Source organism: Ornithorhynchus anatinus, chromosome 12 (genome assembly GCF_004115215.2).
Source record: "Ornithorhynchus anatinus isolate Pmale09 chromosome 12, mOrnAna1.pri.v4, whole genome shotgun sequence".
Lineage (NCBI taxonomy): Eukaryota > Metazoa > Chordata > Mammalia > Monotremata > Ornithorhynchidae > Ornithorhynchus > Ornithorhynchus anatinus.
Window position 1 is genome coordinate 60,196,975 of NC_041739.1, and position 14,051 is coordinate 60,211,025.

Sequence of the window (14,051 nt, forward strand, 5' to 3'; positions counted from 1 at the left end):
GCAACGAGGCAGGCCGGACCAGGGATCGCAGGGGCGCGGGGGTCCTAGTGCACTGGCCAGCGGACAGGTCCCGGCGGGCGCCCCCAGACATCAGCCGGCCCGAGGCCCATTGAGACTGTCAGCCCCACATGGGACAGGGACTCTGTCCAACTCTATTTGCTTGTATCCACCCCAGAGCTTAGTACACTGCCTGGCACATAGTAAGCGCTTAACAAATACCATCATCATCATTGCAAGCTGCTCGGCTTGCCGACCGTGACCTTGCCCTGCATGTAAACTCGATGGCGTCTGCTAAACCTCCTGCAGTCTCCTGCACGCTCAGAACAGCGCAGACGCTCCCTTAATACCACCAACTAACCGAGAGAGTCGAGGGGGGGGGCACCGCAGGGGGCTGCCCGGGCAAGCGGAAGGTGGCGTCCTGCCTCTACTTACCGCAGCTGGTCTCGCTGTCCCCGGGACAGAGGCCGGGACAAGGGCCAGAACAGGGGCTGAGGTGGCAAGGCGGGTCCCCCTCCGGGCACGGAGCCTGGTCTGGGGGCGACAAGGGAGGAAGCTCCCTGGATGCCGGGCTTGGCCGCCCCCGAGTCCCGGCCGGCAGTGCCGCAGCTGGGGGGACGGTGAGGCTGACAGACTCCCGGGCCGAGACGGCCCTTCCGCTGCCTTGGTGGCAGTCCATGCCGGGGACAGGGGCCGGCCAGGGTCAGACCCCCGGCTTCAGAGGTTTCTCCATTCCCCCCCAGGCAACCCCGCATCCTGGCCAGGCCCGACCGCCTACCCTGGGGGTCGACGCAGTCTTCCTCGTCACTGCCGTCCCCGCAGTCCTGGTCGCCGTCGCACCAGAAAGCACCGGGGACGCACTGGCCGTCGCGGCACTCGGCCAGCCCCTGGCTCACACAGGCTAATGCAAGCAGAACCGACTCACCCTTCCCACCTTCCCTCCGCCTCCAGCCTTCCCCGACCTCTCCCGTTCGGGGCGTGGGGAAGCAGCCATTCCCAGGAGAGGCTCTGGGGCCCCTGGGGTGGCGGTGGCTTGTTTGGAACCCTCCTCCCCTCTCCCCTTGTCCCTGAGGCCTCATCCACCCGTGGAGAGGGAGAGAGTAGCACTTTGTCCGGCTCGTGGCCAGACATAAGGGCTCTTCCCAAAAGTTTATAATAATAATAATAATAATAAAAAATAATAATGATGGTATTTGTTAAGCGCTTTCCGTGTGCCAAGCACTGTTCTAAGTGCTGGGATAAATATAAGGTTATCAGGTTGTCCCATGTGGAACTCACACTCCCCATTTTACAGATGTGGTAACTGAGGCCCAGAGAAGTGAAGTGACTTGCCCAAAGTCACACAGCTGACAAGTGGCGGAGCTGGGATTAGAACCCATGACCCCTGACACCCAAGCCCATGCTCTTTCCGCTAAGCCACACTACTTCTCATTGCCTGCCCACCGCTCCTCCCTCCCCGGGGCACCAGCTGGGCCACGAACACCCCTGCTTGGTCCCTGGTCCCCAGGGGTCCAGGAGGTCCCGGGGGCGTGGGGCTTACAGCAGTTGACTTCGTCAGATTTGTCGGCGCAGTCGTGGTCACCGTCGCACACCCAGGCCATTGAGACACACCGTCCGTCTCCACAGCGATGCTCCATCCCCGAGCTGCAGGCTGCGGCGGCGGCAGGGAAAGGACAGGGACGGGGAGAGGACATTCAGTCAATCGGCCGTATTAATTGAGCGTTTTCTGTGAGCGGAGCAATGTACTAAGCATTTGGTAAAGTATAATACAAAAGAGTTGGTAGACACGGTTCCCTGCCCACACACCCACTCATAGTCCAGAGGGGGAGACAGACATTAATATAAGGAAATAATTACAGACATGTACATAGGTGCTGTGGGGTGGAGGGAGAGGTGAATAAAGGGAGCAAATCAGGGTGACGCGGGGCCAGCGGCCGGGTCGGGGTACAACAGACCCCCAGCAGTGGAGCCCCAGACTGCCCATGGGGACAAACATCCCAGGATCTGGGAGAAACAGATGATTTGGAATGAAATACGGGGGAGGGGAATGGGGGAAAAAATCACAACAAGCACACAGACTCTACACCAGACCCGATCCACTGCCACCCTCGAGGTGGCCTGGTCACCTGTTCCCTCTGCCCCATCTGCCGGGCGCCTTCCCGGGTCACAGGGAGCAGTTGCGGGGAACCCATTAAAAGTTACCCAACTCCTCTTTCCTCTCTCCCAAATCTTTCCGCTCCCTCTAGAGCAAAAGAAAAACTTTCCCTCCAATTTCATCCAATTCTCCGGCACAAATGCCCATCCTGGGGCATGCGACGGGGACAGCGGTGAGAGTCCCCACGTCCCGATGGGCCGGAGTCTCTGCCTCACTCTCCCCAACCCAACGACAGCAGCCGAGAGTTCCCGGTTGGGGCCGGAGAGACTCCCAGATGGCAGCTCTCTGCCCTCCGATCCCTCGCAGGGCTTGCTCCCCGGGATCCTTCTAGACTCCCTGTTGTTGGGTAGGGATTGTCTCTGTTACCAAATTGTACTTTCCAAGCACTTAATATAGTGCTCTGCACACTGTAAGCTCTCAATAAATACGATTGAATGAATGACCCACCCTTTGCCGCTCCAGGTTCTGTCCTCAGAAGCGATGTGGAGCCCAAGCTGCGTCCCCATCCCTGGCCCCCTGACCATCCAGCCTCCCGACCCCTGGATCCCCGCCCCCGCCCCCGCTAACCGCAGCTCTGCTCGTCGCTCAGGTCGCCACAGTCGTCGTATCCATCGCAGACAAAGCTGGCGTTGAGACACTTCCCCGTCTGGCAGCGGAACAGGCCTTCACTGCAGTCTGCAAACCAGCCAACGGAGACAGTCGGGTGGCCGCTCGGATAGACCGACCCCGGATGGACCGTCCCCTGGCCCCTTGAGGGTGAAGCTCGGGACAGCCTGACAGGGTGAGTGCCCACGAACCCTGCAGGCCCTCCGGGAGCTCATAACTGACAGTGTGCAGAGCACTGTGCTGAGTGCTCGGGATAGGCCGACAGGGTGAGTGCCCACAACCCCTGAAAGCCCTCGAGGAGATCACAGTGTCTCTACTTTACTGAGTTGGGCGGCTGCACAAAACCTGACCCTCCGAAACCCCCCGCAGAGCTCTGACACTTCCCTCTAAGAACAGAACTGAGGCCCTGAGGCCTGGAGCCCCATCAGGTGTCTTCCCTCTGTCCTCCACAATCCTGCAGACACCGGTCCGAGCCGTGGCCGGACTCCACCCCACCCTGGAGTCCGCGATGGTCAGAGTGTGGATACGGGACCAAGCCATCCCTGAGCTCAAGCCAAGAGACCCAGAGACGTACTGCAGCGGTCCTCGTCGCTCCAGTCCCCACAGTCGTTGAAGCCGTTACAGCGCAGCTTCAGGGGCAGGCACATCCCGCTGGCACAGGCAAAACTCTCCTCCTCTCCTCCTCCTCCTCCTCCTCCACACAGCCCTGCGTGTGTGGGCAGAGCATACACAGTTACAGAACAAAGCTCCGTTCTTGTTCTGTGGATTTCCATCTTTGAAACACTCCCCGCCCTATTTCTTTCCCAAAGGGCATTCCAGCTTTTCCACCTCAACGAAGCACTTGGGTTCTGACCCCTCTATTCCTGCCTAACAGGTATGTAAATGTCTTTATACTCTTATTACTTCCCTCTGCCAGTAATTTATTTTATTGTCCGTCTCCTCTGCTAGACAGTAAGCTCCTTGAGACCAGGGATAATGTCTATGAACTCTACTGTCCCCTGCCAAGTGCTTAGTCCAGTGCTCTGCACAGGGTAAGTTCTCAACAAACCGAATGGATAGATGTATAGATGAACGAGCAGAGCTGAGACAGAGTACTCCAGCCACTTTTTATTTTTATGAACAGTTCCTTCGGCTCAATGCCACCACTCTCACCAGGGTGGGCACTAGGGGAAGCAAATGCTCCCCATCCCCTTCCTTTTCCTTCCCAGCATCCTCCTCTCGGCCCTGAACCTGGCCACTTTCTCTCTCCTGTGACCAGAGGCCCAGAGAGAAGGTCGAATTGGAAATGGACCGTCTGTTGGCCGGGTAGTCCTGGTGCCCAAAGATTACTAAGGGGTGTAAGGGAATAAGGAGGGTCGGAAGGAGGCTCGCTGGACATGAAGAATAAACCTGATCAGAAACAGTAAGGTTGGACGAAAGGACATGGTCCAGCGGCAAGCCTCTCTCCCCCATCACCGGCAAAGCCCAAGGAGCCCCAGATCTTACCCTGGAGCCAAGGCACCTACCTTGCTTTCCTCCTTCTGACTCAGGTGAAAAACAGTCCTTGCCAATGCTGTCGCCTCCAGTTCCGTTTGGAAAGCGGGAGCATCGGAGAAGCTCCGGCCATGAGGAGTTTACTAACCTCAGGACGGGCTCACAGCCTTCTCTGGCGGCCTCACAGAAGGACTGGCAGGGCAGAAGGCCCCGGCTGCAAGGGAAAAAGGACCCGTTCAATTGATGGCCACAGTCCCACCCACGCTGGCTATTTCCCCGACTGGTGCCCGATCAGTGTCTGCTTCTCAGACGCCCCGAGGTGGTGCCAATCTATGGCCTCTTTTTTTTTTCCCTCTGCCCCATCCTCGCTAGACTGGAGACTCCCTGAGGTTATAGATCGAGTTATCATGTCTACTCAATTGTATTGTCTTCAACCAAGCACTCAGAACACCTAGATTGGGAGCCCCTTGTGGGACAGAGAACGATGTCTGAATTGTGCTGATTTTGTATTCGTTCCCAGCGTTTAGAACAGTGCTCAACACAAGGCAAGTGCTCAGTAATATCAACTGTCACTGCTGTGTCCCTAGGAGGTGCTCAATCAATATTCTGGATTGAATAATTGACCAAATCCCCAAATTAGGGCCTTCCACCCAAAGCTAAACCTTCTCATGGAACTTTTTGTTCGTTTATAATATTCTCTGGAAAATGATTTGAAAATGGTAAAATCCTCTGGAGCAAATGCATAGATCTTATGCGTATGTACAGGTGTGTGTGAAGAAAATACTCACGGAGGGGTGAGGGTTTGACCGGGACAGCCCTAATTAGATGAGGGTCTTGGACTCTGGGAAGCAGCCATTCTGCCTTCTTCATGGCAGCCCTCCCATGCCCGGCCCATGCCCGCCAGGATTGGGCAAGCTTCAATCAGCTCGGCTGCCTTCCTGAAGAGCCTGACTCTTTCTCATGGGTTTTCATACAGCTGTGCCTCAAACCCACCGACCATCCCGGTCACCCTTCTCAGTCCCTCCAGAGAGGCGGCCACCGAGGAGGACCAGAGGGTTCCAGGTTCAGAGGCAGGTAGAGACAAAGCTATGGCGTTTTTGTCTGAGGGTGTCCTGCAAATTTTCCCGGGATCAGCCTTTCTATGGAGAAAATCCCCAAGAAGCAACTTTCACTTTGCCAAGGACACGAAACAACACATCTGCGTTATGGGAAAGAAAGTGCCCTGAAGGAGCTGGCTTCGTCCATCTGCCTCGACTTTCTGACTTTGAAGAGGAGCCGAGGGCTCCTGAAGAGTGTGTTTCCCTGGGAAATCAGGCAACTTAAAATGCCATCGGGCTTCTGGTCTAAAAATAGGTTCTGAACCGGTGAATGTGCTTCTGGAATGACTCTCTCAAGAAGTGTCCCTGGCTTAGGGACAAAGTTCCATGGCCGGATCCCAATCTATTAACAGCAGCCGGACTTCGCATCCAGCCATCCCTCCCTGTGTGAAGAAGCCGGGGACCCCTGCCCGCAGCTTAATTCTTGCCCAGAGTGAGGGAGGGCCCCCCCCACTGTCCCCAGCCGCCCTCTGGGACGGGTCTATCAATAGTGGCCTGGCGGTGGAAGCCTCGCAAACGGCTGGGGACAAGGCCCTGTGCAAAGCGTAGCACAGCCCCCGCTCTAAGCACAATCTCGCCCTGCTGGGTCCTGGGCGGCAGAAAGTCTGAGTGCATGCCGGGCCAGATCAGGACCAGGGCCACACAGCATGTCTCAGTGCTGGTGGAGGAGGAGGGGAAGGAAGGGAGGGGGAGAAACTGCCAGGCCACCAGAGTCCCAGGAGCTGGGAGCTGGCCCGCTCATTGTACCACCTTTTAACCGGGAGAAAACATGTCCCTCGACCGTTACCGTCGGGCTCATGGTCACTGCTCTGCTCCGCAGAGAGAAGCCAGAACATATCAACCACCAAGTTCCACCTCGTGGAACAACCAACACCCTCAGACCATCACGGGGGACGCTTCCTCAACAATGGGATGGCAGCAGTGGGGCCCCATGAGAGTTGGCCCGGCAAGCCCACGTTAGCGTCTTCCCGCTTGGGCTGCCTCCCAGATTGATATTCTACAGTGTCTTCCTGTGTACATCTCCCCTAACCTCAAAAACTTCCAATAGTTGCCCATCCCCCTCCAGAGCACATCCAAACTGCGGGTCATCAGCTTTCAGTCCCGCAGTCAGCCCCTAGCGATTCTTCTCCTACTCCATCCCCCAGCTCACACTCCACCCCTCCCAAGGTTATCCACTCACTCTCTGTGCCTTGCTCTTGACTTGCCCTCTGCCTATTTCCTCCCAATTTCAAATTTGACAGATTGCAGCTCTTCTCATCTTCAAAGCCCTTTTCAAATCGCTCCTCCAGGAGGCTTCTCCTGATTGGGTCTTCTTTCTCCCGGGTCCCACCCTCCCAATTCTCACCTCAGCACCTTAAGGTCACCTTGGCACTTGGGCACTCACACCCACTCCCAGCACTTCTGGCCAGACTGATTTTTTGCACTCAGCTCTCTAAGCGGCTACCCATGCCTAGAACCTTCTTTCCATTCTCTTCTTCCTCCCAATTTATTTAAGGATCTGTCTCCCCTGATAGCACGTAAGCTTCTTGAGGGCAAGGATCATGTCTACCAACTTGATTGTATTGAACTCTCCCAAACGCTCGCTCAGTACAGTGCTCACATACAACAGACACACAATCAAAACCACTGACTTTGTGCACGACTGTGTTCTTACAGGACAGTCAAGGAACCACTCTCTAAACAACTCCTTTGGAAGACTCACCAACAGAGAAGCAGCATTGCCTAGTGGATAGAGCACGGGCCTGGAAATCAGAAGGACCTTGGTTCTAATCCCGGCTCTGCCACTTGTCTGGTGTGTGACCTTGGACAAGTCACTTAATTTCTCTGTGCCTCAGTTTCCTCGTGTGTAAAATGGGGATTAAGATTGTGAAGCCCATGTGGGACATGGACCTTGTCCAATCTGATTAACTTATATCTACCCCAATGCTTAATACAATGCCTAGCACATAGTAAGTGCTTAAAAGAAACCTTTAAAAAACAAAACCATACCCAATTGAAAAAAAAAACAGAGAATCCCCAGAGGGGTCAGGAGACACCCTCAGCATCGATCTGTGACCAGTAAAACCAAGAGTTCAAAATGTGTGACATTGGCCACTCACTCATTTTGGAAAATGGATGAACTTAATATCCTACCTTTAAAGAGGAAGAAAGTTTCCCCACGTCAAGTAAATTGTTTTGATGGATCAAGATTTTATTTGGAATAACTGAAAAGAAAGGAGCAGGGGGGCCTGTTGTCTGGTTTTCATTTTGACCACAAAGCTTAATATCGCTCTAGAAAAGTCATAGGCAGAACCAATCGATCAATCAGTCAAACAGCCCTCTATGACTTAAGGGTTTACTCCCGCTCACTTCCCGAGGGCTGGTCCTCACTAAAGACCTGCAAGCTGGATGCCTCCAGCCCCTTTGGAATACCCCTGGGAGAAGTGCCACGGACATGGGTGGCCCCTCAGGAAGTCGGGCCAGCTGCTGGGGTGCCTGCTCCCCGTCCTGGCGGGAGTGAGGAAGGGAGGGGGCCCTGAACCTGGGTGTGTATTCAACACCCTAATGTGCGCTGATCAATCAGTGGGACTTACTGAGTGCTTTCTGTGGGCAGGGCACTGACCTAAGCGCCGCTGTGGGCTATCCAGGTCCCGGAGACCCAGGCAATAGGTCTTTCTGCCACACTGGATAAGAAATCCAAGGCTTGACATTCAAGAGACATCCATTGCCCCTTGGAGTGATATCGGAAAATACTTGATCAATCTGCCGGAATGCTGACTGTACTTCAAAAGCCCAATCAATCCCTGTACCTCAGGAGGTGGAAATCCAACGGAGACGATTCCCAGTGGTCCCGACAAGGCAACCCTGATGCTGAAAGCAGTGTCTGTGTCTGTATATAGCCAACTGCAGCTCACCCAACTACTCTGGCGGGCTGTGGGGACACCCCCCGCCCCACGCACCATCCCCCAGCCCTGCTGCCAGCTGCAGCCATCACTGGAATTCACTTTCCCCGGCCCTGGGCTGGGTTTCAAGGAATTTCTTCCCAGCAAGAAAATAGCATTTCCTTCTCAGAGGACTCCACTGCAGTTGGGATTCTCGGGGAGGAGGAGGAGGAGGGAAATGGTCAGCTGGGATTCTTGGGGAGGGGGGAGAAGTGCCTAGGTGGGATTCTTGGGGAGGAAGAGGAGGGAAATAGTCAGCTGGGGTTCTTGGGGAGGAGGGGGAAGTGCCTAAGTGGGATTCTTGAGGAGGAGGAGGGAAGCAGCCAGCTGGGATTCTTGGGGAGGAGAGGGAAGTGACCATCTGGGATTGGCAGTTACTCATCCAGGAGTTAAAGGCCACCGGCTTAGCCGAGAACTGTCACCGGGCTGGGATTTGCCGCTCAGCCTCCTGCCACGCCTGGCTCTCGTCTCCGACTCCTTTCAGTTCCCAAATACCTGTCATCCCCATCCCCGACACACTGGGGAACGGCCAGGCTGCAACCAAACAGCATGATGTGTCGATAGCAGTCGAGGCGGCTGAGGTAGCTGAAGAACTTGAGGAACTTGGCCAGCTCTACACCTCGGCCGAGGGACAGGGCCGACGTCAGGGTGGTGTGGTTGTACGGCAGCTTCCGGCACTGGCTGGTGGTGATGTTGACGCAGGCCCCTGGGAATCAGAACCTGCATTCAGGGCGGTCAGGGTGGGTCTGACCCAGGAGGCCTCTAGGTTCCTGGGAATTGGCCACCAGAGATAACAATAATAATAATAATTAACGTGTTTGTTAAGTGCTTACTATGTACCAAGCACTGTTCTAAGCAGTGGAGTAGATACAAGGTAATCAGGTTGGACAGCGTCCCTGTCCCACATGGGGCTCACAGTCTCAATCCCCATTTTACAGAGGAGGTAACTGAGACCCAGAGAAGTGAAGTGACTTGCCCAAGGTCACACAGCAGACAAGTGGCAAATTAGAACCCACGACCTCTGACTCCCAAGTCTGTGCTCTTGTGACTAGGCCATGCTGCTTTTCAAGCGGTGGTTCTTAGAGAAGCCCATCTGCCCTGCTCTTTGGGCTCTTGGTGCCCACTGGAAATGGCAGCGGAAATCAACCTGGAAGCCAATGTAGGAGGGAAAACACAACCAGCAGGAGCAGAGAATAGCCCACTCTCCCAGTTACCCAAGATCCTTTCGTTATAAATAAACTGCCAAACAGATGACCCTTTATGGCCCAACGTGCCTTCATAAGGCTCAAAAGCCAGAATGGTTTCCCCGAGGCTCAGATAAACAATCCAAATGAACTCCTGGGATAATACACCCAGCTGGAAAGTGTTCTTTCAAGGCAGGCCCTTTCACAAGATCACCGATCCTGCCTCTTTCCGGCGGGGGCCAAGGAAGAGGCACCTCGGAGCCTGAAGCTCCCCTTCCTCTCTCGTCTTCCCCGAGGCCATGCCTGATTCTCTCTATGCCGCCTTCCCACACCCCTTCCTAACCATGATCCCTGGTCTCCAAATGAGGGAACACTGGGCACGAGGAGTTAAGTGAGTTGCCCAAAGTTGTCACACAGCAGGCAAATGGTGGAGTTGGGCTTAGAACCCAGGCCTGCGCTCAAGCCACTAGGTCACTCTGTTCCCCTAATGTGTCCACGGTGTGGGAAGCCTCTCGTGGTGGACGGGGGACAGCGGCGGCAGTGGGCGGAAAAGGTCCCTGGGAGGCCTGGGCTGAACCTCACCTCATCTTAGTGCTTAAATTTCACTGACCCCACCATTTGTCTTCAATCCCCCCACTCCTCAGTGAGGCACTTTGGAAGGAAGCAGCGTGGCTCAGTGGAAAGAGCACGGGCTTTGGAGTCGGAGGTCATGGGTTTGAATCCCGGCTCAGCCACTTGTCAGCTGTGTGACTTTGGGCAAGTCACTTAACTTCTCGGTGCCTCAGTTACCTCATCTGTAAAATGAGGATTAAGAATGTGAGCCCCATGTGGGACAACCGGATTCCCCTGTGTCTACCCCAGCGCTTAGAACAGTGCTCGGCACATAGTAAGCGCTTAACAAATACCAACATTATTAAGGAGCAGGAACACTTCCAGACCCCTGGGGGCCATTTGGGCGCCATGGCCCTCAGCACGCATATACCCGGAGTCACAAACCAGAAAACCGTCAGCCTTCCATTGGACAGGCCTTCTCCAGTCCGGAAAACCGTCAGCCTTCCATCGGGCAACCCTCGTAACAGTCCAGAACGACTAAGCCGTTAGGCAACTCCCCACTCCTCAAGAACCTCCAGTGGTTGCCCATCCACCTCTGCAAACAGAAACTTCTCACCACTGAGTTTAAAGCCTTCAATCACCTTGACCTCTCCTACCTCACCTCGCAATTCTCCTACTACAACCCAGCCCGACCTAATGTTAACCTTCTCACTGACCCTCAATCCTGTCTATTTCGCTACTGACTTCTTGCCCACGTCCTGCCTCTGGCCTGGGACACCCTCCCTCTTCATGTCTGACGGATAATTACTCTCTCTCCCTCCTTTACTCCAAGAGCCCTTCCCTGATTAAGCCCTCCTTACCTCTTCTCCCTTCTGCGACTCCCTGACTTGCTCCTTTCATTCATTCCCCCCCTTCCCAGTCCCACAGCACTTCTGTGCATATCTAAGATTTATTTATTTATATTAATGTCTGTCTCCCCCTCGAGTCTGTAAGCTCATTGTGGGTGGGGAACGTGGGTTTATTATTATATTGAACTCTCCCAAGAGCTTAGTACAGGGCTCCACACACAGTAAGCACTCAATAAGTACGATCGAATGAATGATTGAATGAATGATCGCTCCCTCCACTCTGTGACAAGTGTTGATGACACTTCGCTACATGCCAATCAAACAGCATTCAACGCCTGAAATAGAAAGGCAAAAACTGTGTCTACAGAGCCCTTGCTCATTCCACCCCAGACGAGAAAAGCTGCGGGATCCTGAAGCTTCCGGGCTTCGGACACCATACTTTAAGTTCCTCGTTTCCCCTCGTTGGCTGCTGCCATCAGGAGGGTGTAAGCTCTGCTGGGGATCAAACTCCTGAAAACAGGATCATCCACATTCCAGCCCATTGGCCTCCCGCTGTCCTGAAGAGAGAACCTCACTTTCCCTGAAAATCCCAGGAGCTCCCACCTCCCCAGGTGTCCTAGAGCTCGGGAACTTCAGGGCCGGTGGGGAGGTTGTGTGACCTCTGCCTTACCTTTTTTCAGAGCCACATCTAGCACAGCAGTCGAGGAGATCACACTGCTTGAGAGCTTGCTGGAGGGTGGAGTGGGCCTGTCAGTTTCCTCTTCGATACCAAGCAGCGACTGGGAGCTATCGGCCAAAGGCGTCCTGGTGACCGGCAACCTGGGTGTTGAGGAGTTCCACAGAAGGCTTCCCAATGGTCTTAAGTCCCTGTGAGTGCGGTCCTCGAGAGGGGTGGTGGTCCCAGCTGTGGTCTGGGGGAGGGGGTCTCCCAGCGCCACCCCATTGGGGTCACCAGGCAGCAGGTTTGTTCGTGGGATGGTGGGGCCCGGGCTGGGCCCTGTGGAGACCCGCCAGGCTTCCCCGCTGGAGTTCTGACAAGCCTCTTCCCCTGAACCTGGAGAGAGAACAGGCAAGGAGAGCCACGATAATGATGAGCGTGGCCAGACCCAAGAAGAAAATGCAAACCTCTTTTAGTTTTCACTGGCAGAACGCTGTTCTTCTCAGCACCATTTCGAGATATCACTTTACCACAAAAGAGTCTGAGAATTCCCCAAACAATAGTACCTTGTTCTTAGTGCTCTGGGGATCAGCCCTACCTCCAGAGGAAAATTCCAAAACTTTAAAATGGAAAACAACTTTGTTTTCTGTTCAGTGCATTCTGTCAGATAATCCGCCCTCAACAAGAGAAAAACAGATTAGACCTGCCACTGGAGAATGCCAGACAATGTCTGAACAACCGAATACAAATTAAAGATCACTTTTGCCAAAGAGTCACCCACAGATAACAGAAACCGAAGAAGAAAATGAAAAGGTGCGGCCACAGTCTTTGGGAAACATCTCTGCCATCAACTAGCCATCAATCCAATCATCAGGCATCTCCTTTCTGCTGTCCCGAGCCAGAGGAGATGGGAAGGGGACGCGGAAAGTAAGTGGCTACAGACTGTTACAGCTTTTTAACTGGCAACTCGTGAAAGAAGGCAAAGTTAAGTCACCCTCGAATCCACCTCACTCGACAGCTATAATTTTTAAGTGCTCACCATGTGCTACCCCTTAGGTGGGGTAGATACAAGGCAACGTGGTTTTGTAGACACAGTCCCTGACTCACTGTGGGCAGGCACTGTCTACCAACTCTGCTATACTGTACTCTCCCAAGCGCTTAGTACAGTGCTCTGCATACAGTAAGTGCTCAATAAATGAGACTGATTCATTGATTGACACACCGAGGCTCAAAATCATCCTCACTCCCATTTTGCAAGTGGGGAAATCACGGCCCAGAGAGGTTAAGTGGCCTGCCCAGAGTCAGACCGCGGGCTGGAACCAAGCCTCCTGATCTCCTGAGCTTCAGATCACCCTGAGCTCTCTCTCCAGGCTGCCTCCCAGTTAAAAGGAATGTTTTACCTTCACGGGGCAAATACAAATTCCCTTAATCTACTCCCAGTTCAGCTTTATTCAAAGGGAGAACTCTGTTCTGTGTTTTTGGTCTGAAAGGGTTTCTAGGTGAGAACATTATTTCCACGGTTGTCTGTCTCTAAAGCTAACCCAGAGAATATCCGTTCCTTAGATCAATCCAAAGGAACCAGCTCTGGCCTGGGCCCACCTAGGCTCCTGTCCACTGGGCCTCCATTTCTTGGGAGTGGTTCTCTGGAAAGGAGTCACTGACCACTGCACGTTTCCACTGCCTCCACAGACTCCAGCTCGCACCATGAGCAGTTCCGAGCCAAGTGAAGACCTGTTTCTTCTGCCCACCTGCCAGGGGCCCTACTGATCACTCAAGCCCCTGGGTCCCCTTGACTCCCCCATCAAAAACACCACACACACACGCACAGAGTCAGAAAGATCTTTGTGTCCCTCAGGAAGCAGCGAGAAGGGTCAGGTAGAGCCTTCTAACTTTCCCGTGCTCTCTCAAGCACTCGGTACAGTTGGGTCCGAGGGCCGCCACTACCCCTTCCCTCTCTCATCCAAGGTTAGAAGTCTCAGGGTGGGGCCCAAGCCCCCTCCCCGGTCCCAGCTGGGTCTCTGCCCCTCCGTGCGGGATAATCCTGGATCCTATCTGGCCGGTCAGGCAGCCATGAGAGTCAGAGAGCCCTCACTGCACCGAACAAGCACACAGGCAGAAATCAGGAATCTACTTTCTCAGGGATGATGCAGAAGACCAGTTGGTTTTCCACCTCTACGATCTGCAACAGCAAAATTCCCATTTTCCAGACCCAATCTTCAAATGAGAACCAAAGCTCTGGCCATGTCCTATTTCCTGCCGAGATGAATCACTCCAGGTGAAAAGGCTTTGTGGGGTGGAGGAGCATTGGGGCGGGGGGTCACTCACCCTCAAAGGGCAGCAGGGTGGGCAACAATGTGGCCAGCAGGAGGGCAAGGGAACAGACACCGGAAATGAGGACCAGCAGGTACAGATGGAGGCTTTTGTTGGGGGCCACTTTCTTAGGGCCATCGTCTCCCAAGTCCTCCTCCTCTTCAGTCACCGAGGCCTGAGGCACAAGAAAAAAGTTGGTTTCGGCACCCACCCGGCAAGACACCCTGATGCACCTGGAAAGGAACTGGGT

At 54.3% G+C, this 14,051-nt stretch overlaps 1 protein-coding gene across 2 annotated transcripts in view; it reads right to left on the minus strand.

The window, feature by feature from the left end:
- Positions 1 to 14,051, minus strand: part of CORIN (corin, serine peptidase) — a 30,357-nt gene that overhangs the window by 11,828 nt on the left and 4,478 nt on the right. Inside the window, exons 2-10 of one of the 2 annotated variants that reach the window (XM_029076580.1) lie at positions 13,817 to 13,976; positions 11,504 to 11,887; positions 8,745 to 8,955; positions 4,264 to 4,445; positions 3,333 to 3,464; positions 2,720 to 2,827; positions 1,538 to 1,648; positions 776 to 898; positions 433 to 531 (exon numbers count right to left, since the gene is read on the minus strand). In XM_029076580.1, the coding sequence (XP_028932413.1) occupies positions 433 to 531; positions 776 to 898; positions 1,538 to 1,648; positions 2,720 to 2,827; positions 3,333 to 3,464; positions 4,264 to 4,445; positions 8,745 to 8,955; positions 11,504 to 11,887; positions 13,817 to 13,976 (1,510 nt within the window). The remainder of the gene's footprint in view (positions 1 to 432; positions 532 to 775; positions 899 to 1,537; positions 1,649 to 2,719; positions 2,828 to 3,332; positions 3,465 to 4,263; positions 4,446 to 8,744; positions 8,956 to 11,503; positions 11,888 to 13,816; positions 13,977 to 14,051) is intronic. The other variant, XM_029076582.1, reaches the window with a different exon arrangement.